Source organism: Pituophis catenifer, unplaced genomic scaffold, assembly GCF_029215685.1.
Source record: "Pituophis catenifer annectens isolate HBS135680 unplaced genomic scaffold, rPitCat1.0.hap2 SCAF_1, whole genome shotgun sequence".
NCBI lineage: Eukaryota > Metazoa > Chordata > Lepidosauria > Squamata > Colubridae > Pituophis > Pituophis catenifer.
The window spans coordinates 221,300,853-221,324,501 of record NW_027256881.1 but is presented as its reverse complement, the minus strand read 5'-3'; the positions used below and the strand labels follow the sequence as shown (position 1 = coordinate 221,324,501).

Genomic DNA, 23,649 nt, shown 5'->3' with positions numbered 1-23,649 from the left:
CATTGATGCAACAGAAGACAATGAGCGTTAGGTAACTGATCAGTAAGATACACACCACATGATGAGACTGAGATGCTTATTTCAATACTATTTTACAGGTTGTGCTGCAAAACTGCCTTAAGCACACTCAACCCCAGCATCTTCACTATGACTGCAGTTGTTTTCACCCCATTCACGTTTACTGCACAGATAAATGGAGAGTTCATTTCCTGAACATTGCACGTCATCCAGCCAGATTTGTCCAGATCCTGATGAGCCAAAATACATAAGCAGAGATATAATGAGTTAATATATAAATTGTTTCCAAGGTGAGAAAACAAATTCTGTTGATGTCATTGTGCTGTGTGACCTGATCGTACAAATATGAGGGATTGTTGAGGGAACCATATTCCCTTTTGCTGTACTCTCAGATGACTAAAATTCCTCTCTAGAACAAAGGGCCAGAGCAAAGATGCTCCCTTGCCATGTTTCAGGAGGGAGGGAAGGAAGGAAGGAGGGAAGGAAGGAAGGAAGGAAGGAAGGAAGGAAGGAAGGAAGGAAGGAAGGAAGGAAGGAAGACAAAATCTCTTGTTTTCTGATTTGATGGAAGTTGTGAAGTAGATTACCTGCAGGTGCAGTGAAGGTATTAACAGCTCGACTGAACCCCAGCATACGGCAAACCACATGGCCATCATTCACATCCCAATGATCATCACAGATGGTGCCCCATTGCCCGTTGTGCAGAATCTCCACACGGCCACGGTTGTCTTGTCCTACGAGTCTCAGGAAAGCACCGAATCCTGTGGTTGTTCACATATGCAATTTCAAAATACAATGGCAAAAGCATTAAGGGTTTGATTACACCAAGTATCCATTGAAAAAGAACCTTTCTATTCCATCTATACATTTTCCACATCTAAAGGAGGGTTCAGTATAAACTCTCTTAGAAGGAAATGGGGGATTTTTAATACAGCATTCTCGGCAAATCCTGCAACTGATGCTCCATAAATTTATTTGGTGTTTGTACATTTTGATTTTGTTTCTTAATATTGGATAATATTGGATAACTGAATGGATAAGCCACTCCTGGCAAAGAATAACATAACACTAACAATTAGTTAGGTCCTGAAGACAACCCCTGGATTAAAATGTAGGAATACAAAGGATAATAAACACAAATAGCTTTTCTAACAAAAGGATTGCACCATATTACTTATCTATAAGTCCTGATACAAAGAATATTATCTTTGTTTTGCCTACTTCTGGAACAGGCATAGCTGTATGTGTTGTTTTTTTTTTAAATTGTGCTTTTGCTATGGTTTTGCTCTGATGCTAGATAAAAAAACCCAGCTCAAACCCACATGTTCAAAAAAGTTTTACAAATTGTTTGTTGGGAATAATTTACCTGAGATGCCCTTTTCACCTTTAGAACCTTGTGCTCCTGGTGATCCTAGTTTAAGAGAATTAACAAAACAAGTGTTAATGAAACATCCAGATAATTTGTGTGTGTTTTTTTAAAAAAATCATAAATGAAAGCAGAAACAGTACACAATGGAGTTATAAATGAATAAAACAAATACAACATGCACCAGAAAGATATTATCTATCCTACTTGCTAGCCATACCCTTACTTGGATTCAAACTTGGGCTGCCTGCATGTTAGGCAGTTGTATTAATCTCTGAGCCACAAATTCTTCTCCCTTCATCAGTTTGAACCAAGGGAAAGTTTAAGTGTTTTTCTATCGAGACACCTGGTCTACCCCAGCATATGGGAGGGAGCATATTGCATCCCTTTCGCCTTTCAGCTCCAATCCAAGAGCCCTCAAGCAGTCGCATTCATGACAAACTATTTTATACCAACTTTATATTTATATATATTTAATTTTTTTTAAAAAAAAATGATTGAGGACCCTGAAAAGTTTGGTTTGTGTGGGTTATGCCTATCAATATTTATTAGAAATTAAAACAGAGAAAATATTTATTTCACTTCATGGACCCCTTGAAAATGTGTGGTCCTGGAATGGATTTTTGCTTGCAATTCCTTTCTTTGCTACTACCATAATAGGCTAATTTTCCCCCATGTATGAAACAACAAAATTGGAGAAGCAGCATTATAGAATCTTTACAGTGGCTTTCCATTAAAGAGCAACCAAACAGGGCATACGGGGTAATCCGGTACCTTCAATAAAAAGGAATTTATGGAGAGTGGGTTGAGAGTTATCATGAGTGCACTTTGGGCTATACTTGCCTATAATAATTAAACATGATAAATCCATATTCTGCCAAAACAAAACATAACGTTCATATGCATTTGATTATATATATATATATATGTGCAAAATATTGATATTGGTTTTGGAATTTACCTGTATCTCCCTTACTACCTTTTTGACCTTGATCACCTTTTTGTCCTCGTGGGCCTGAGAGAAGAAAGAAGAACTACAGGTTAGAAAGTCTTTGGAAGCTAATGTTTCAGCATGCTATTTGCAGCTCTTTCAGCTGTCAGGTGAGTCATGGTTGACTAAATATGTCTCTATGAACAGCAGAGACTAGGACTGTCATGAAGAATTGGCAAGTAGACCAGTCCTTTGGAAACTCTCTGGAGAAGAGAAGAACAGGAGATTGTCCACAAGCTCTGAATGGCAGCTCCTTACAAGGGGATTGTAATGCCCCTATTGGATTGAGTGTCCTGAAACAAGGAGATAACTTCTTGCTCTCAGTTGTAACAGCGCCTTTAAAAAGAATGTTAAGCTAGCTACGCTTACATTGTAATCACATTTGGAGATGATCTACTTAACTATACCATGGATATTAGAGACTTTCAAAATCGCAAGTTTAATTTGACATCTGGTGAGTTTTACTTTGTTTCTTTGATACAAGGACTTTTTTTAAAGACTTACAAATTTAAAACCGCTATATAATTGGCATTCAGAAAAAAAGAATTTTTATGTATGAATTTTTTTTTTAATTCCGGAGACTCATGGCAGCTTACAATGCATTAAGCAATAGCCTTCATACTTTTGTATATTTTATACAAAGTCAGCTTATTGCCCCCACAAACTGGGTCCTCAATTTACCTACCTTAGAAAGGATGGAAGGCTGAGTCAACCTTGAGCCTGGTGAGATTCGAACTTACAGTAATTGCAGACAGCTGGTGTTAATCACAATGCTATTAGTCTGCTGAGCCACCAGGCCCTGGTTATTAATTGAACTGGAGACCAGAGGAATATTGACTTCAATAATACAATTTTTTTAAAAAAACCCATGGTATTTGGTTACCTGGAACTTGACTTGCTGCTCCTGTCTCCCCTTGTTCACCCTTTGGGCCAAGAGCTCCTGGTCGACCCACATTTCCCGTAGCACCTGTTAAGTGAATCAAAGGGTGTGATAGCATACCAAATGTGAAGGAATAGTTGCACATTGTGTACAAAGAAAGGTGTGCTAAGAACCATCCTTTTAATTTGATAAGAAAATATTACTTAGTAATAGAACAGTGGTCCTGATCATGTGCTGTCAAAACATTTTGAACTACAACTCCTAGACTTCACAACCACTGTGTCTAAAAAGCAGGCCAACATTAGTCATGTAAACTGTGGCTTCTGGAAGTTGTCGATCAGAAGGTACATAGACTATAGATTTATGAGTGCAATTGAACCTGGTGGTCATCAAGCAAGTCATCAAGGGACCTTGCCCAATTTTACAACAGTTTTTTGGTTAAGCAAACACCACAGTCATTAAATGAGTGCCACAGTCATTAAATGAATGTAGCAATTGTTAAGTGAACCCATTATACCTGGACATCATAAGTAAATGGTTTCCGGCCAAAAACAAATGTAATAAATCCCAGTCACATGCAGGAAACTGGAAATGGTCATAAATGCAGGCCACTTGCCAAGCACCCCAAATGCAATCACATGACCAAAAGAGGGCAGTTATCAGAACTTTGAAACCTAGGCTATAAGTAGCTCTGGTGGGTCCGTTGTAACTTCAAACAGTTGCTAAGTGAGCGATCAAAAGTCAAGGACTACCTGTACTAGGTTATGCCAGACTACCGTAGATGATTTTGCTCTGTAGATTTGCCCCTTTGGTTCCACATTATAGATTTGCAAGCAAAATCTGCTCTTACTGTCAACCTCCTGCTGTAAGCAGCTTTGTATCAAAAGGAAATGCAGAGAATGGCCACCATATCCTGCCTCATCTTTTGCTGATTCACATCACCATGTATCATTTCTTGCTGATGTCAGTAGAACAGTTTTTGCCTGCAAATCTATAACATGGAACGGTGTTTAGAAGGCTAAACAGAGACTGAAAATTCATTTTTACCATTTGGGAGAAACCCCGTCCATTGACTAATGTGGAGGAAGGTCAAAATCCCTTCATAAATTGATAATTGCTCATGAGGTAGAAAGAGCTGATCAATGAAAGAGGAGAAAAAGGGGAAGAAAGTTTGCAAATTACACTTTTAAAGTATACAATCTGGTGCCAAATAAGTGAGCAGTAGTCACTTCCTTTTTTAGGAACAACAATGTAATTACATCTAGCAATTTCAGTGGAGACTTCTCTATATTATGTCAAATTATTTCTAGGAAAAAACTTTAGTCGCTCTTGTTTTAGTATTTACTCAGGTGTAAGTCCTATTGACCTCTGCGTGTCTTATTGCCTAGTAAGCATACTTTGCTGTGAAGTACAATCCCATGGATTTTCACTCAAAAGTAACCTTTGTTAAATTCAGCAACATTTACTTCCAGGAAGTGGGTGAGACTATTGTGCTCCTGAACACATCTACAGTATGTAAGAATAAATGCGACTGAATATAAGGAAATTGACTTCTGGTAAGTATAGGGTTATAGTGTTGGAGAATGTTTGTGTCAGGGTATAGATGATAAGAAGGGCATTTCAATTGCATTTATACAACATTATTTACCTTTATCTCCTTGTAGTCCAGGAGGACCGTTGAAACCTTGTGGACCTGAAAGAGAAAATAATATTTCCTTGTCTGTATATCTGAGTGTGTTTCTATAAGTGAAAGGACATTCTTTGGATGTTATGAACATGACATACGAAATGATATATTATATAGAAAATATAGACCAATCAGCATTGGTCGCATTCCTGGATGATTTCTGGTGGGAGAAAGATGGAGGTGATGCATCCATCCTTGGTCTTCTTGACTTCTCAGAGGCTTTCGGTACCGTTGACCATGGTAACTTTTTGGGCCAATTTAGGGAATTTATTTATTTATTTATTTATTTATTTATTTATTTATTTATTTATTTATTTATTTATTATATTTCTATACCACCTTTCTCCCGTAAGACTCAAGGTGGTGTACAGTCAAGAAAAATATAGATACACAAACATCATAAAATTGCTAATTAAAATAATTAAAATAATTATTAAAATTATTAAAATTAAAAATTAAAATTATTTAATTGAGGATGGGTGGCACAGTTTCGGGTTTTATGACCTATTTACCACAGGTCTCAGTGCTCTCTGCTCCTTTTTAATATCTGCATGAAACTGCTGGCCAAGATCATCTGCCACCACGGGATACAAATAGGCTGATGGTATACAGTTTTATATCTCCATTTCAGGTAAAGTAAGTAATGCTGTGGGCATTTTTTCATAGTGCCTGGAAGCTGTGGGGACTGGATGAGGAAAAACTGACTTCAGCTGTACCCTGGTAAGTCAGTGGATGGGCCGCTCTGTATCCAGACGTTTATCATTTTTGGTCTTCAGACAGACCCAGTACATAATCTGGGGTCCTCCTGGACTCATAGCTCCTGGTCCAAGAGCAGATAGCAGCCATGGCTAGGAGGGCCTTTGTTCAACTTTGTGTTGTGCACCAGTTATATCCTTCCCTGGATAGCGAGACCCTCTGCTTGGTCACTCATGCCTTGGTCATCTAGACTATTGCAATGCACTCTACATGGGGCTATCTGAAACATGTAACATCTTTGCTCTGTGAACTGCATTGGGTACCAGTTTGCTCCCAGGTCCAATTCAAGGTGTTGGTTATGTAAACCCCACATGGGACCAGTTTACCTGTGGAACCATCTTCGTCTGAATACTTTGGCCCATACCATGTAGTCAGGCAGAGAAGGTATGTTGCAGACCCCATCTGTTAAAGAATTCTGACTGGCAGGGTCTAAGAAGAGAGCCTTGTCTGCTTTTCAGTTTTGAGTAGGGAGCCCAGAGGAGCAAAGTTGTGGGGCTGATTCAAGGGTGGGTTCTACTTACCTTTACTACCGGTTCACAATGGGCTCTTCTGTGCTCTTCTGTGCATGCGCAGAAGCGTTTTGATGATGTCAGGGTCAGTGAGTGGAGCCTCCCGCTGGTTTTAGTACCAGTTCTATAGAACCGGTGCGAACCAGGGGCAACCCACCACTGGGCTGATTAATGCCATGACAACCCTCCCTTCACCATTTAAAGTAATTTTCAACAGCATTTAATCATCCATGACACAGTGGCTCAGTGGCTAAGATGTTGAGCTTCTCGATTGAAAGGTTGACAGTTCAGCAGTTCAAATCCCTAGTGCCACATAATGGGATGAGCTCCCATTACTTGTCCCAGCTTCTGCCAACCTAGCAGTGTGAAAGCACGTAAAAAATGCAAGTAGAAAAATAGGGACCACCTTTGGTGGGAAGGTAACAGTGTTCCATGCACCTTTGGTGTTTAGTCGTGCCAGCCACATGACCACGGAGACGTCTTCGGACAGCTCTGGCTCTTTGGCTTTTAAACAAAGATGAGCACTGCCCCCTGGAGTTGGGAACGACTAGTACATATGTGCGAGGGGAACCTTCACCTTTACCTATAATCATCCATGCCTTCTTCTAGATTCTAAATTTATACATTATATTGTACACCATCCAGAGTCCCTCTCTGAGGGAGATGGGAAGTTTCAAAATGTGAAATATAAAATATAAACATAAAAATGAGAATAGGAGAATATACCCTTTGAAACTTCTACATGAAGGAGAGGTTGCAGGAATATATTTAGGGATGAGTAAAACTACCAACTGGATTATAGTTCTAGAATGTCAAATGTAGCACTAATGCCTTGAGTGGAAGACTAATGAAAAACATTAAATCATCATGGGTCTTGGTGGGAGAAAAACAATTTAAAAAATCAATTATTGAAAAGTCATAAGGCAGAAACTAAAGGACAGCAAATGATATTTGAATAAATTATCCCAATGATAATATATATTCTATTCATACCTTTTAAAAGAAAAATAGTGCCCACTTAAGGGAGATTTCCCCAACCCAGATGTGCTATGTTTCTTTAATCCTCAGGAGTGGCTGAGAATGGACTGAAGAAATCTACAACTCTGGAGGACACCAAGGTTGAATTAAGGAGTAAGGTAAGGTAAAGGTTCCCCTCGCACATATGTGCTAGTCGTTCCTGACTCTAGGGGTGGTGCTCATCTCTGTTTCAAAGCTGAAGAGCCAGCTCTGTCCGAAGACGTCTCTGTGATCATGTGGCCAGCATGACTAAACAGCAAAGGCGCACAGAACGCTGTTACCTTCCCACCAAAGGTAGTCCCTATTTTTCTACTTGCATTTTTATGTGCTTTCAAACTGCTAGATTAGTAGAAGCTGGGACAAGTAAGGGGAGTAGAGACAGGTAAAGTTGAACACTGTGTAAGTGGTATTCCATCTATCCAATAGAGCCGGTATGATGTAGTTTGCGGCCCCATTGTGAACCGGTAGTAAAGGTAAGTAGAACCCACCCCTGCTTCTGTGCATGTCCAGAAGGTTTTGCGTATGCACAGAAGGTCTGTGTGTGCACATGACGCGCGTGTGTGCGCTTCTGAACCGGTAAGGAAGGTAAGTAGATTTCACCTTTACTTAGAATTCATATATATCCGAGTGGAACCAAAGCTAATAAGTCTTAAGGCCTCAAAGGGTGAGAATAGTGTTGATTAAGAAAGTTACTAGATCCAGTCATGGGCAAGGAACATGATGTCATATGTCTCAGGAGACCATAATAAAATAACAACAACAACAAATGCAATGTACAGTATACTATTAATGTGATGACCTCATGGTACATTATTGACATTATTTGGGCTTCCACTTGATATTTAGGGCACCAAAAATAAACTTGCATCTCTGAGCTTTCTAATGTCATAGTGATGGAAATGAGAAGAAATTATTCTTTTTTCCCCTATAGGTAGTAGACTAAAAGGACAGCCTCAGAGCATCAGTCTTCTATCAGGGACAATCAAAGTAGGGACATTCAGAAGAACAAAGAGTCCATTACCTGCTATCTCTACTAGTTCCCCTAGTAGTCAATAGGACAACACTTTGGATATATTAATAGCATTCTGAGGAATGAATTCATGGAGCAGAACAAGATTGTTTAGACTACTTCCTTCACAATGAGAATATCTGACTAGCTATTTTTCCTTAGCCTTTCAGAGGCATGGCAATGAACTGATTCGCATGATACCCAAAGCCAGGGCTCTCCAAACTTGGCAACTTTAAGACTTAGGGACTTCAATTCCCAAAATTCCACAGCCAGCATGACTAGCTGAGGAATTCTGGGAGTTGAAGTCCACAAGTCTTAAATTTGCAAAGTTTGAAGACCCCTGCCCTAAGCCATGATATGGTTAAATCCAGGGGTGGGTTTTAAATTTTTTTACTACTGGTTCTGTGGGCGTGGCTTATTTTGTGGGCATGGCTTGGTGGGGGATAATGTGACTGGGTGGGCGTGGCCAACTTTTTTTTTTTTACTTTTAAAAGCTTTTTTTTCTACAACCTTAAGAGGTTGCAGAAAAAAATGCTTTTAAAAGCCTATGACGATCAGGCAATTCAGCTGGGATTGCCAGAGGCTTTTAAAGGCATTTTTCCCCCTACAACCTCTTTGGCTGAAGAGGTTGTAGAAAAAATGCTTTTAAAAGCCTCTGACGATCCCAGCTGAGCTGCGCGATCATCAGAGGCTTTTTTTTTTTTTTACTTTTAAAAACATTTTTTCAGCCGAAGAGGTTGTAGAAAAAATGCTTTTAAAAGTTAAAAAAAAAAAAGGCTCTGATGAGGTGGGCGGGGTAAGCGAGCAGTGATCGGGCCAGGACCGGTTCCGGGGCATGGCCAGCCAATATTATTACTGGTTCTCTGAACTACTACAAATTTTTACTACCAGTTCTTGTGAACCGGTGCGAACCGGGAGCAACCCACCACTAGTTAAATCTAATGTGATGTAGGAACCCAGATTATAGACAAATGGGTTAAACATAGCGTATAAAACCATGGCTTGTAGTAGTTTTACAGATCTCACCTATAGTCCTATGTTGTTCACTTAGATGTGGTATCTATTACTCTACAGCTAAATTTCCCTTTGAGTCTCAAGACACAAAGACAAGAGGAATGAATGACCTCAAACTGCCAGACGAATTCTGCTGTTCCCAGTTCTATTTCATTCCCTATGGAAGATGTGAAATTTGGGGTTTTCTCCACTCCATGTGTTGTAGGTCTCTGCTCTGTTAGGTCACCATGTTTTCTTATTCCTCCCCCCCCACCCAAATTAATAAAGAAAACAGGAAGGACCAACTAGTCAAACAGTGTAAAGATTGCTAAGATTCCAGTAAGAAAGAAAGGGAACTGCTAAAATATGGCTGACTATGGTTTGTTTGTTGTCTGAGTAGTTGCTGGTTGAATGATACCGTAATACTAACCCATATCATGTTCCCACTATTTACTTCTGAAAATAGTAAATGTCACATTAACCATGAAAATATATTGAGTACTTGACTATCCTCCATGATCTAAATATGACATTCAATATAGCACTTGGTTGTTTTCACTTACCATCCTGGCCTTGATTTCCCTTCTCTCCCTTCTCTCCTGTTTGACCAGTTAATCCTCTTGGGCCCATGATTCCGCTTTCACCAGTTTCTCCTTTCGATCCTGGTAAGCCTGTTTAGCAAGTTAAACACACTAAGCGTAAAGGCAGAAGTTTTCTCGTGTGTATAGTCCCTGATTTGTTTTCAGTTGCAGCATCATCATAACACAACTAATTTGCTTAATATCTGCTTCACTGAGGACAATCACAGTCTAATCAATTAGCTCTTTCTATTAATGATGAAGCTGTATAGTTTGTTTCTGGGTCAACAGGCCCTTGAGATCATTTGTCATGTGAATGATGAATTAAGACAGATTTTTCTCAATCTGGAGTTTCTACATGATTTAGAAGGTAGCCTCAATAACTCACAACCAGAATGCCAAACTGGCTAGAGAATTATGAGAAACGAAGGCCATCGACCCATCTAGAAGGCACTCCATTAACAAAGATTGTGCTAATTTGGGTCACAGAAGTATTTTACTTCAGGCTTTAACAATTACAACACATCTAGCTTGCAACTTCTTCTTTAAAAAAAAAAAAAAAAAAAGATAGTACCCATAGTCACAGCTGTGAGCTGGGGGAGTTGAGTTTTGAGTTTAGTTTGGTTGGATTTGAATAAATGATTGAACACAGTGTGGAATAGGAAATAAAGTGTTTGTCAAGTGGAGAGACATATAAGTAAATTACATAAAATACATAAAATGGGTTGGGGAGAATTTTAATGTAGTTTGGAAAAGCTATTAGGAAAGAAAATCATAGGCAAACTTATTTTTTATGATTTTTTTTCCTACAAGTCATGAGATTTCAGAAGCAGGTACCATAATTTGATTAAATTGGTTGGATTTTATGATTTACCTTAATAATAATTATAATTGGAGTACTTCTTATATATGATAACTTTTCACATGTATGGTACCCGATTTAATTTACATGGTAGATTTCTTTCTGTATAATGTGTCTCGGAATTATGTTAATGTAATAACTATCCATATTGTAATAAGAAAAATAAATGACTTTTCCTTTAAAAATGAACCTAAAAGAAATTAGGCATTACTGATTTCAGTTGCAAAGAAATGATAGATGGCAGCAAAGAAATACAAGAAACTCTGCCATCTAGTGATAGCCTAGATCTACAATCCAAATTTGGTAGCCTTAAACTTTACAATCTATTTCCTGAGGGCAAACTCAGGTAACAAAAGCAATATCATACATTTCTGGCGGGAATCCATGCTACATAGATGAATTCATTCTGTTTTATCCCCAGACTGTAATTTACACAGCCGCCAACCCTGCAAAATATCTGATACAGCTCAGAGACTCCGGACAATAGATAAGAATATTTGTAACTCAGAGTTGAACTGTGAGGTCCTTGGTGCTCTCTGATTTTGATTGTTTTCTTACAGATGTTTCATTTCCCAACTAGGTAACAGCATCAGTGGCAAGCAGTTGGGTAATGAAATACCTGCAGGCAAACAACCAATAGCAATAGCAATAGCTCTTAGACTTATATATCACTTCACAATGCTTTACAGTCCTCTCTAAGAGGTTTTATAGTGTCAGCATATTGCCCCCAACAATCTGGGTCCTCATTTTACTGACCTCTGGAGGGTGGAAGGCTGAGTCAGCCTTGAGCCAATGAGACGCAAACTGCCTAACTGCTGGCAGCCGGCAGTCAGCAGAACTAGCCTGCAGTACTGCATTCTAACCACTGTGCCACCACAGCTCTAAACCAAGTTCTAGACCATCAAGAACCCCACAGAATCAGGCTACTTTATCATTCACCTCTTCCTCATAGCACCAGCAGAATTGCATTGCATTAAGAATAGGTAGGAAGAAAATATTTCTCATTTCAAAATGATAATAATTCGTCTTACCACGAGATCCCATCTCCCCCATTTCTCCTTTCATTCCTGGTTCTCCTTTTAGTCCGGCAGGCCCAAGATCCCCTTTTGATCCCTTTTCACCATTTAGTCCAGATAAACCTGATATAAAAGAGATGTGTGCATTTAATAATTATTTTTAATTGAGCCACCATACTCAGTGTCCAGTATTGAAGTCAAGAGGTTTAATCTTATTGCAATTCAAGCTACATTTGTAGTCTCAGGGCTGCAGTAGCCTTATAATAAACTTTTGACTTGCTTTGGTGTGTTGCTAGACTGGACTTCCCTGGTCTGACCAGTGAAGTTTTCAAGTGCAAAAGAAGTGATATTTAAGGATCTCTCAGGAGAATTACTTTAAGAAAAAAACGCTTAAAGGGGCAAATCTAGCCACCAGCATGAAATAGACTACCTGGTAAACCTTGCTCTCCTTTTGTCCCTATTGGTCCCATGGCTCCTATAAACAAAATATAGAGAAAAGAAAAATAAATGTGAAACAAGAATTGGCAACGAAATTAAACTTTACTTGAATTTCAGCATCTGATTACTTTATTACCTGTATCACCCTTTTCTCCTGGGGAACCAACATATCCTTGTATTCCTGGAACTCCTAAAAATATAAAGGATACATTAAAATGCAATCTTTTTCTCTGTATATACTAGGGATTAAGTATCACTGAGCTCAATAGGATTTACAGTTTAGCAGAAAGGTATATATATAAATAGTCCTCAACTTAAAACCATCTCAGTTTTGTGATCTGAAATAAAGCACAGACGGAAAAGGTTTAAGAGAGATTTTGAATTCTGGTTTAGAAACGATGTATTATGCCTAACAGAGGTCTCCACTTCAAAATCATCAATGGAGAATATCAAAATTTTTGACCACAGCCTGAGAAAAGAGACAACAGAGTCTTTCCTTTCTTATTATTTCAGGGTCCAAGGAGTGGGTTCCTCCACCTTCCTTTGATCTTAGAATAAATTCACGGCAGAATGTACTACAATATAGTACAATTCTACAAGGCTATAAATATTCCATATAGGCATAGAGAACTTGCTGTAATGTACAGTACCCCATATCCTGGCATGCAGGAATCTAGATAAGGCAATAACTGGTTCTAATGAAAATTAATCTCTTCCCACCACTCCAGAAGACCAATACACTGTTTATTCCCCCCCCCCACACACATAATGCCTGCTTTGTTGTCTAATATTCTTCTTGAGTCTCTCTTGAGACAAAAGTAGCAAAGTCCTGCAAAAAGTAGCAAAGATGCTTGAGTACTTGAGGTGGGCTCATGGCTCACTCAAATCTAGAGTGATGTCCTTCAGGGTGAAACCCAGGAACAGCCAAAAGAAATTAAATGGTTCATATGGATTGGATAACACCCCTCTTGTCTTCACAGCATAGAGCCTCAGGCTGCAGCTGAGGAATTACCAGGTTCTCCTTTGGGTCCAGGAAGTCCGATTCCTGAAAAAAAAAAGGGGGGGGGAGGGACTCACTCAGTTTAAAAAATCCAAAATTCAGTAATATCATCACCTCACCCTCAGCCCTCTGCTCGAAGATAGGGATTGTGGTTTTATTTGCTTACCATTTGTTCCCTGGTTTCCTTTCATTCCTGTTAAACCAATGTTTCCTTTTTCACCTTTATCTCCTGAAAGATACCACAGTTGTGGGGTTATAGCAGATTTTATATGATATACTTGCCATAAATGATTCAAATTCAGCCCTTGAATCTGCCAGTTTCATAAAAATTACATATTGGCTGCCTATTTTAGTGGCCATTTCATTTCACATTAACTGCACTTCAGCAATGAAACAGGTATTCATTATTTTAAAGAGCCCTGGTGGCACAGTGGTTAGAATGCAGTATTGCAGGCTAACTCTGCCCACTGCCTGGAATATGATCCTGACCAACTCAAGGTTGACTTCCATCCTTCCGAGGTCAGTAAAATGAGGACCCAGATTGTTGGGGGCAATATGCTGACTCTGTAAACCACTTAGAGAGGGCTGTCAAGCACCGTGAAGCGGTAAATAAGTCTAAGTGCTATTGCTATTAATGAATTTATAAAGGTTAGATCTGATTTCCTAGCTACATTTGCAATTTGCAATGACAATTCAAGGTGCAGTTCAGGCTATGATTAATTCAGTTTAGGAAGCCATTTTGTTAGGTTTAACAAACAGACACATGACTGTTCCTGACTTCATATCCTACTCAGGAAGATGGCCAAGTAAGAGGGACATGAAGTATATAGGCATGTAGCTTATTAAAGGATTGGAGCTGTTACATTTGAATTGGATCAATGCTCTAAATTCAAAATTGATTATTTGAAAATATGACCTTTATTACCTTGGTCACCTTTTCTTCCTGGAATTCCCATTTCTCCTTTGGGACCTGATTATGAAAAAAAGAAGGTTCTTATTTTTATCCTGGTCTTCAAAATTGCTATTCTCTCTCTCTCTCTCTCTCTCTCTCTCTCTCTCTCTCTCTCTCTCTCTCTCTCTCTCTCTCTCTCTCTCTCTCTCTCTCTCTCATTCCCCCCCCTCTCTCCCTTCCTCCCCCCCCTCTCTCTCACACACACACAATCAGCAGCAGAAACCAGTCTAAAGGGCCACTAAATTTATATGTTACTATAACTGGCATATGAATTTATTAGTAAGAGTATTTTCATCACTGGATTTTCATCACTGAATTATGGGAAAAATTCAGAGAATATGTGTTTTTGAATGAAGGGAATGTGTAGCCATTGCCCCTAATCTTCTTCCATGTATTCATCTGGCAGGAGATCTGAAGTGCCTACATGTACAGAAATTGTCTGCTCTTGAACTTTGTATACATAATCATGGGATCTATCTACTCAAGTGTCCAGCTATCCAACCCAGCCTATTTGCATCAGGGATAGGTGAATCTGTCAGTTCTGATTACTTTCTGCGACTAATCTTTTTCTTTTCATTCCTTATATTTGTTCCAGCCAATTTCTGCATCTAACTGCTTTTCTCTTCTTTAATCCACATGAAAATTCATGTGCATTTTCTTGCACATTTCTCCCAGAATATATATTTCGCTTAACAGGTATTTTTGGAAACTTCCTTAATATGATTTCTTTAATATTCCTAGTTGGCTTTTTCTTTTTACATTATTTCCATTAACCTATCCATTTTCAAATACATTTTTAAAAACATGCATGTATATTCCATCCCTGAAAATTGGATAATAGGATTAGTTCTCATGTTCCTTTTACAAATAATGCACAAATACAGATTATTGCTAATTTCTGTGGATCCATCCACCAATGGTGTTCAACAGGCACATTCTCACACATTGTTGTTGAATCCGGTAAGACAAAAATGAACAATTTGATAACCATGCTTCGAATGAATGCTGTAGAAGTTTAGAGCAGCTGTTCTTGCCTACTTTGTGTGCTAGAACTCAGATATGTATGACATTTGCTTGTTTATAGAATATCACATTCAGATACTTTACAGGAATTAAGTTGGACCCAATAAAGGAAAATATTTGTAGCTCAGGGTTGAAATGAAAGGTGCTTGGTGTTCTCTAATGTTGCCTTAGTTTATTTAGTTGGAATAATGTAATGTCTGCAAGAAAACAAGCAAGCAAATATCCCTCAATTAAGTTGGAGCAATAAATGAAAGAATAGAAAGTGATTAGAAGATCATACTAGAGTTACTCACCAGGAGGTCCTGCAATTCCTTGAGTCATGTTACTTTTAATTTGATCTGAAAAAGATATTGACATCTGTTGGAAATAGCATAAGTCTGTAACTAAAACCAATCCGTTTTCACATGCTTATTAAACAAGCTGCACAGCTACTCCAGATGTAAACCCTATTTTAACATTTCTCCAGTTACATTATGTATACCTGCATTGTTACCATTTTCAACATTCTCATGGGATTTATGACCTCCTTTCCCTCATTTTGTTTTCATGGATTACAGTACAGTATGAACATTTAGATCATTTGTTTGAATTCCACTCAGTATCATTTCCATCATGCAAAATGATTAACTCTTCCTTTCAAATTTCCTTATTTCAGTTTCATTCCAAACCATTCCATCACTTTATTGGCCAAGACATTTCCAAGGTGTACAGAAGGGCCTTCTTGGGTATTTATAACCAGATCAAGAGATTTCCACCCAATTACTGCAAACTCTAATAGGTTCAACACCTCTCATCAAGCTACAAGTCTACATGGAGAAGAAACAAATGCACCAATGAAATACAGACAAGTAGGAATATAATCAGTATAAAAAGTATTTCTGGTCTTTGCTAAGGTGATTGAAAGGGCTGATACCCAATCCTGAACGGTAGTACTGGGTGGGCTAGTGCATGTTAATGTGATTATTCTGGTGACCTTGTAGAGCTGTGGGTGGCAGCAATAGCAATAGACATGCTTCAAACAGTTTTCTGAATGTTGCTTTGTGATTGACTTTACCTGCTATTTAATCCAACCTGGATCATAATCCAACAGAATGCCCCAGATCAATGATACATCTGTCAGCCTGATTGACCAGACAGGAAACATGACCAGATAATCCAATTTTACTTTATTGTAAAGCTACACAATCTGAAAGTAGAATTCTCCTGTTGTTTCCTTTACAGCCTGAGAAACTAAAACTATGGATGATCCTTTCTGAGTCTCTTGCCTCACCCACTATCCAGCTGCAGGTTATGCTGTCTCTTATCCCTAGACAACATCTCTTTGCTCCACCTCCCAAGGTCTTTCCCACATATCATTACAACATCATAGTACCTACATCAAGATGATGAAAGTACCAAATTGGATCTTTCTTTCTTTCTTTCTTTCTTTCTTTCTTTCTTTCTTTCTTTCTTTCTTTCTTTCTTTCTTTCTTTCTTTCTTTCTTTCTTTCTTTCTTTCTTTCCTTCCTTCCTTCCTTCCTTCCTTCCTTCCTTCCTTCCTTCCTTCCTTCCTTATATCATAATATGCACAGAGGCAGATGCAACATGATCACTAGCAAATGATAAATACTTTTATGTACATACTCTGGTTATCTTCAGCATAAATTGGGAGTGTTGGAAAGGTCTTGATCAGAAACCTTTGAGATTAAGATAATTGTACATTTGCTTCAGAGAAAAAAAAGCCTATACAGAATTTGATTCTAATGACTTAATGGATCAAATTTAATTTTTTATATTCAAGCTCTTGTCGATGAACTCCAAGAGCAGAAATGTCCCCTGAATTATAAATGTGGCATTTGAACAAAGAAATCCATTCCATTTTGTATACAGCATTCAGAACAGTGGTGGGTTGCTCCTGGTTCTCCCCCGTTCAGGCGAACCATTAATGGTGGTGACATGAGCCTCCGCCCGCCCACCCACCCAGATGTCATCAAAAATGCTCTGCACATGTGCAGAGGCTTCTGCACATGCACAAAAGCGCCATGCGATCGCAAAGCGACCACATGCACCCGCACGCTACCGATAGTGAACCGGTAGCCCTGGGATTTGAAACCCATTACTGATTCAAAATACTTAATATGCACAGTAGGAAGATGGACAAAACAAAATAAAACTGCATTCAGATTACACGAAGCTAGGATATACCTGTAATGTTCGCCATTTCCCATTGTAAATGTTGGTTGCTCAATTTGATTACATAAAATTCTTGTTTTAAATTGTGGATCCAGTTTTCTTGACCACTCTGAGGATTGATTTCAATGGAGGCATTGGCAAGATGATACACTGATTTTGCTGTTCTGCCGTCTTTCATGCTATTTATAATTTTGTGCATCGTAGAGACTAAGAAAAATTGAACAGAAAGTAATGAAATAGCCAAACTTTATTCACCATTACCCAACTGTGCTAATTTTCAAAATTGATTTTCATTTTTCTACATAGCCCTGGGAGAATGTAAAATTAGGTGAAGAATTTTCCTGTTTTAACCAAATCCTATTATTTTGTCAGGGAGCCTTATTTTCAGCCTTGAATGTTCTCTTGAAGTTGTAGAAATAATCACAATTTGTGAAAACTCTCACCAGGACGTGTCCTTCAATGTCATACCTGGCCAAATCACAGATCTATTGCTATTGTTAATCTATATATATATAAAAGCCAAATACCACTCACTCATCACGAAAACTCCAGAACGGTAAAGCCTACAAACTTGAAATTTGGCATGTATGTTCCTCTTGGCTTCTAAGTGCTCGCTAAGAAAGGATTTTTTGAAATGACCATCAGATCATTAGTATTTCGTATACAGTATTATATTCACATGCTCTTTTGCTAAGGAGTTAGACGTTCTACTACCCCTCCCCACCTGAAAGGAACACTGTTCCAACTGCCAGTTGCCTTATATTAACATGCTCTGATGCTATGGAGTTAGACATTCTACATTAAGTTTTAGGCTTTAAGTGTCAATTTATCATGCCCGATGACATAGTTTTGTTGTGAAGCACGGGCGTCCAGCTAGTGTTATATAAAACACACCAAATCAATTATTGTAGCAGGATCCTACTGACTCTTTCACATTTCTATGACATGAATGATACAAAATTCAGATTCAATTAGCCCGTTGCCTTTTCAATATTCATGTTTTATTATTTTACTTTAATTAATAGGTAACTATTTATTTATTTATTTATTTAATTTGTATACCGCCCTTCTCCCAGAAGGGACTCAGGGCGGTGAACAGCCAAAATTAAAAAACATACAAATACAAAGGTTAAGATAATTAAAAAGAATTAAATCACTGGCTTCCCAATTTAAAACCCCCAAATCCATAAAATTTAAAATCCCAATTAAAAATCATTTAGGCTAGGCCAGCTTGATGGAATAAAAACGTCTTCAGGGCTTTACGGAAGGTCCGGAGGTCCGGGATCAATCGTATTCCAGGAGGCAGCTCATTCCACAGGGCGGGTGCCCCCACAGAGAAGGCTCTCCCCCTGGGGGCCACCAGATGACATTGCCTGACCGACGGCACCCTGAGGAGGCCCTCTCTGTGAGAGCGTATTGGCCGGTGGGAGGTTATCGGTAGCAGCAGGCGGTCTCGCAAATACCCTGGCCCTAAGCCATGGAGCGCTTTAAAGATGAGAACCAACACCTTAAAGCGCACCCGGAAGACCACCGGGAGCCAATGCAGCTCGTGCAGGAGAGGTGTTTGCTACTTCAAAGTTAGTGTTTGGAGGAAATATATTGCTTTATGCAATACAATTTAATCTGATGTTTAAAAATGGGAACAGTGGTATTGCCGAAGCAAGAAAACATTATCTATGGACATTCTCTTTGGACATGATATGTTCATTTCCAAAGGGACAGGGGCTGACCAGAGACTTCATTTATTGGGATATGTGTTCCCTAATGTTTCTTCTGATCAGACAGTGTCATCAGCACAGTGGACATGAGTTTGGGCAGACTCAGGGAGACAGTGGAAAACAGATGTGCTTGGCATGCTGCAGTCCATGGGATCACAAAGAGTCAGACACAACTTAGCGACTGAACAACAACAACAACAACAAAATTTCTTCAAAGAAATTGAGTGGAAGTGGAAGATTTTCCAATCTGGTGATCATTGCAACATTAGAGGGTAACTTCTACCTACACTGTTTCCCCCAAAATAAGACATCTCTTACAATAAGCCCAATTGGGCTTTTGAGCGCATGGCAATAAAGCCAAGCACTTATTTCAGGGTTCAAAAAAATATAAGACAGGGTCTTATTTTCGGGGAAACACGGTATATGATTGAATTAGCCCCACCAGCAGAACTTCCATGCCCTTCTTTCAACGCAATTTAAATGCACTAAAACCTCGTTTCATGTTCTAGCACATGTTCTCTATACTGAGAAGAGGTAGGATAACATTTAAAGAATGGCAATCACAAGAACACGACCAACATTTGTTTACCCACCAGAATTTCCAGCTCATATAGGAGGCACATTTGTTATCAGCCGTATACAATCATTGGATAAGTTCATATAGTACCATCACTGATGGTGGAATGGCCACAAGATCGTGGCTTCTGCTACCTGCTGCATCCAATATAAACATTCCTGGCTTCAGCTGTGAACCATTAAGTACTAAGAAAACAAGCGATGCAGATGTGGAATGGAGATCATCATTATTAGCCAGAAAGCTAAGAACATTTACAAGATCCCCAAAGCCAATATGCTGCCTTTAATCTTTGCAGTCTCACAAGGACCTTTAACCTTGACCTACAATCCCTGTATTTACTGTCTTACTCTGTCTTGGTGTGCATTTATCATCCATTTTTCTAGTATGATGTTCTCATCTCCTTTCTCCCTGACTTTTCTATGCTTTAATGTCCCACTTCCTTTTCCTTCTCTCTCTCTCTTTTAAATGTAGGCTAAAAGAAAAATAGAGAAAAACTATGTGTTTGCCAGGAGTAGAAAACAACTTGATGGCACATAATCAATCAATCAATCAATTAATCAATCAACAAACCAACCAATCAAAAGAAAAGTGGTGGTACCACATTTTCTGTCCAGGTGTGCCCCACTTGTTGGTCATAATTCACCAGCTAAAGGCTCAGGAATACTTGGAATCAAGTGGCACTTTTAGCTTTTAGCTTCTTCTGTCCCGAGCATACTTCTGCGATTTAATCTAGACTACGGAATGGTTTCCTATTGTTGTGTTGCTGCTGTTTTTACATTCAATATTGTCTGACAAGATAAAAAGCATTGTAAAGAGCTACCCAGATTGTGATGAGAAAACCCAGGATGACTAATCAGTCTCACATGTGGCTGAAGACAAAAGCATCTGGAAAACTAAAGTTGAGAAACTAAAGGTCTGAAGGTTATTTAGTGAATACTGGGAATCATCTTTGGCACTGTTTTTATTTTTCAAGTACCAGTTAGAAATGCTCTCACTTTTTTTGGAACTTTTTAGGATGGGTGGGTTCTTTTTACCTTTTTAACTCTGTATTCTTTTCAGGGGGGAATAGGGGGGAAAAACCCTTCAGGATCTGAAATACAGCAATCAGTTAAAGAGGACACTACAAAACATCTGGCTGCTTGGGGGACATAATATGATGGTCCTTACCACCAGTTGTGACTTTCATATAACATAGTACATTGAACTGATACTTCAATGCTGCTGAGGGTATCTACCCAAGGCAGCAGGTTAACTAAGGATTTCACTCAGCTAGATTTACCAATATCAGTAGTGTGAGAACAGGCAGTTTTTAATCTTTTGATTAAAAAAAAACTAAATTACATTTAATACAGGTTACCTTTATAAGCCAACAGTCCCATGCCTCCTGTGAGTATAACCAAATATATTATAAGTAGAGACCAAATGCAGCATCGGCAAGTCTTTTTCTTGTTGTTTGGTTCTAAAATTTGGGGAAAAACAAAATATAAAGCGTAATGTAAGTCCATCATTTGGCTCTACAAGTGACTGAAACTACCATTACTGGTCAAATAATGATAGTTTCAGGTCATAATAATCTTCTACCCAAAGTTTTATAAAACATGGATCCAATTGAATAGCAGGATTAAAACAGGTTATCCTTTATTGCAGGGGACAGCTTGGCTGTCTCAGGAATTCTGGGAATTGAAGTCCACAGGTTGTAAAAGGGCCACAGTTGCCCACCCCTGCTTTATTGGTATGTTTAACAGAGAGTTAATTGCCTAATTTCTAGACAAAAGGCAGTGTAAGTGTAAACTATGCAAGCTTATTTGGAAGTATATTTGATCATTCAAATTTCTAAAGACATCTACTGAGAACTACAATCAACAAATGACAGTCTCCCAAGAACCCACACCTTAGTACTAATTTTCACTATCTTTTACTGTAAATTTTGTAAAAGTCAGTGACATACAGGTCAATCAATACAAAAATAAAACCAACTAAGCAATATAATTTTGCTTCTTAAGGTATTTCGATGTAATCTGTGACAACAGCCAGTTGAATAAATGTTGAAAAATCTTACAAACTTGATATAGGTGCATGCTGAACAATTCTGAGGAAATCCGTTCTTGCTCCAATGTCCATTTGAAAAGTCCCATTGACACAATCTCACTTTGAAGGGACAACAATCCCCATCAATAAAAGTTATGTGTATTTCCCCACAAAGCTCTTCATGCCAGCCACATGACCAAGGAGACATCTTAGGACAGTGCTGGCTCTTCGGCTTTGAAACGGAGTCGGGAATGACTAGCACATATGTGCGAGGGGAACCTTTACCTTCATTTTTTACAAATAGTTGTAATGAAAACCTTGCCCGTGTGAAAAATAGCACTTAATGTGTCACAGCACATTGTGAAAGGCAACTTTAAATCCATCCTTGATTAACATATAATGAGACTTCTGCTGATTTCTCTAACTAGGAATATCTTTTAGCAAACGAGATAGTTCAAAAGCACATTTCATTTGTTTCTTTTCTTAGTGAAATGTACAGAACTGAAAAGATAACAATGATTCAGTTCCAGTGATTCCATCTATGAAATTTTCTTGTCAACATGGTGTCCGAGGTACATATGTATGTCAAAAAAAAAAAAAAAAAAAAGGTCAGGTTGATGGCTGCAATTATGCATAACAGCCCCACTGTTATGCATATGGATGTTGTCTCCAGGCACATACCAAAGGATGGAATTTCAATAATGCAAACACAATCCCCATTTTGACTTTTTTGCCTCCTCCTGGATTTCCCTGTATGGCAATGTGCAAAAGTGGTTTGCCATTGCTTTCTTCCAGGATATATTTTTATCACTTATTCTACTCATTAGCTCTAAACATCTCAGTGATCCCAATCTAAATCATAACCAGGACCTATCCTGCTTGGTTTCTGGTTTCTGGTTCCTCAGCTAAATTCTGGAGAAAAAGTATTCATCCGTGTATGTGCTCTTCAAACTTCCATGCTACCGAATGAGTAGTCTGCCTTAGAAACCACTTATGCATATCCCAATGGTGCTTTTCCAAACGGCTACTGGACTTCCTTGGGTTTTTTTTTCTTTGAAGAGTTTTTGCTTCTCATCCAAGAAGCTTCTTCAATTCTGATTCTTTGATGAGAAGCAAAATGTTTTCAAGGAAAACAACAACAACAACAACAACAACAACAACAAGAAAGTTCAGTTTCCTTTTGGAAAAGCACCTTGGGGACATTATCATGACCTGGATGATTGAGAATCCCTACTGGCACTTATGCATATATACAAGTATTTGCATAGACATAAACCATTGTATTCCCATCACATATATGTCATGACCAAGATTACAATCCAAATTTAGGATTATAGTCTTGATCATGAAATTCCATGGCACCCTTCCATATTTTTATGTTACTGCCATAAAATAATGCATATTATTTATAATATAATTATATATATATATAGTATATATAATATATACTATATAATATATATATATATAATATAATAATAATATAATAATATAATAATATAATACAATACAATACAATACTATACTATACTATACTATACTATACTATACTATACTATACTATACTATACTATACTATACTATACTATACTATACCTTATAAAAGACAAAGTCTCATTAATCAATCACTAATAAGTTGTCTTAGATATTTTGATCTAAGCATACATGATCATCAAATAGTAAAAATACTTTACCACTAATTTCAAATGGTGTGAGTCCAGAAAAAGTCATCTTATCTGACAATGAGAATGTTTTGTTGTCTTTGAATTCATCATCAATGAAGCTATTTGAGTTGTTCATGATCAAAGTTTTACTGTAAACTGTAATCCTATCAGGATCTCCTGGAAATACATTTTGTTACAAGAACGCTTGCCATTGGCTGGATTTTATTTTTACTAGACTTGCAAAAAAGAAAAGAAAAAAATTCCTAGCACACTGCCTTTTGTACTTCCTCCAAAAAAGTCTAAGCATGGGCTGGTGAATATACCCGTTAATATTAAGGATAAAGAGATAGAGCTAAATACTAAAATCCTTATTCTGAAATGTGACTCTTGTCATT

General features: G+C 38.2%; 1 protein-coding gene across 1 annotated transcript; it reads right to left on the bottom strand.

Moving 5' to 3' along the window:
• Window positions 1–117: 117 nt before the first annotated feature.
• MARCO (macrophage receptor with collagenous structure) lies at window positions 118–23,390 on the bottom strand. The gene is made up of 17 exons (XM_070957048.1): window positions 23,285–23,390; window positions 20,920–21,021; window positions 17,280–17,474; window positions 15,389–15,433; window positions 14,046–14,090; window positions 13,287–13,349; window positions 13,133–13,165; window positions 12,257–12,310; window positions 12,113–12,157; window positions 11,698–11,805; window positions 9,790–9,897; window positions 4,904–4,948; window positions 3,259–3,342; window positions 2,346–2,399; window positions 1,385–1,429; window positions 606–779; window positions 118–248 (listed from the first exon to the last, which is right to left on the bottom strand). The coding sequence occupies exons 1-17, from the start codon at window positions 23,388–23,390 to the stop codon at window positions 118–120; spliced, it is 1,437 nt and encodes a 478-aa protein (XP_070813149.1).
• Window positions 23,391–23,649: the final 259 nt, after the last annotated feature.

Bases quoted from the DNA above. Each gene is read 5' to 3' on its own strand.
- MARCO (XM_070957048.1), bottom strand. From the start codon at position 23,390: ATGAACAACTCAAATAGCTTCATTGATGATGAATTCAAAGACAACAAA. The intron at 14,091-15,388 runs GTGAGTAACTCT...TTTCATAATCAG, and splicing joins AGGAATTGCAGGACCTCCTG to GTCCCAAAGGAGAAATGGGA. The intron at 2,400-3,258 runs GTAACCAAATAC...TTCTTCTCTCAG, and splicing joins AGCAGCAAGTCAAGTTCCAG to GCCCACGAGGACAAAAAGGT.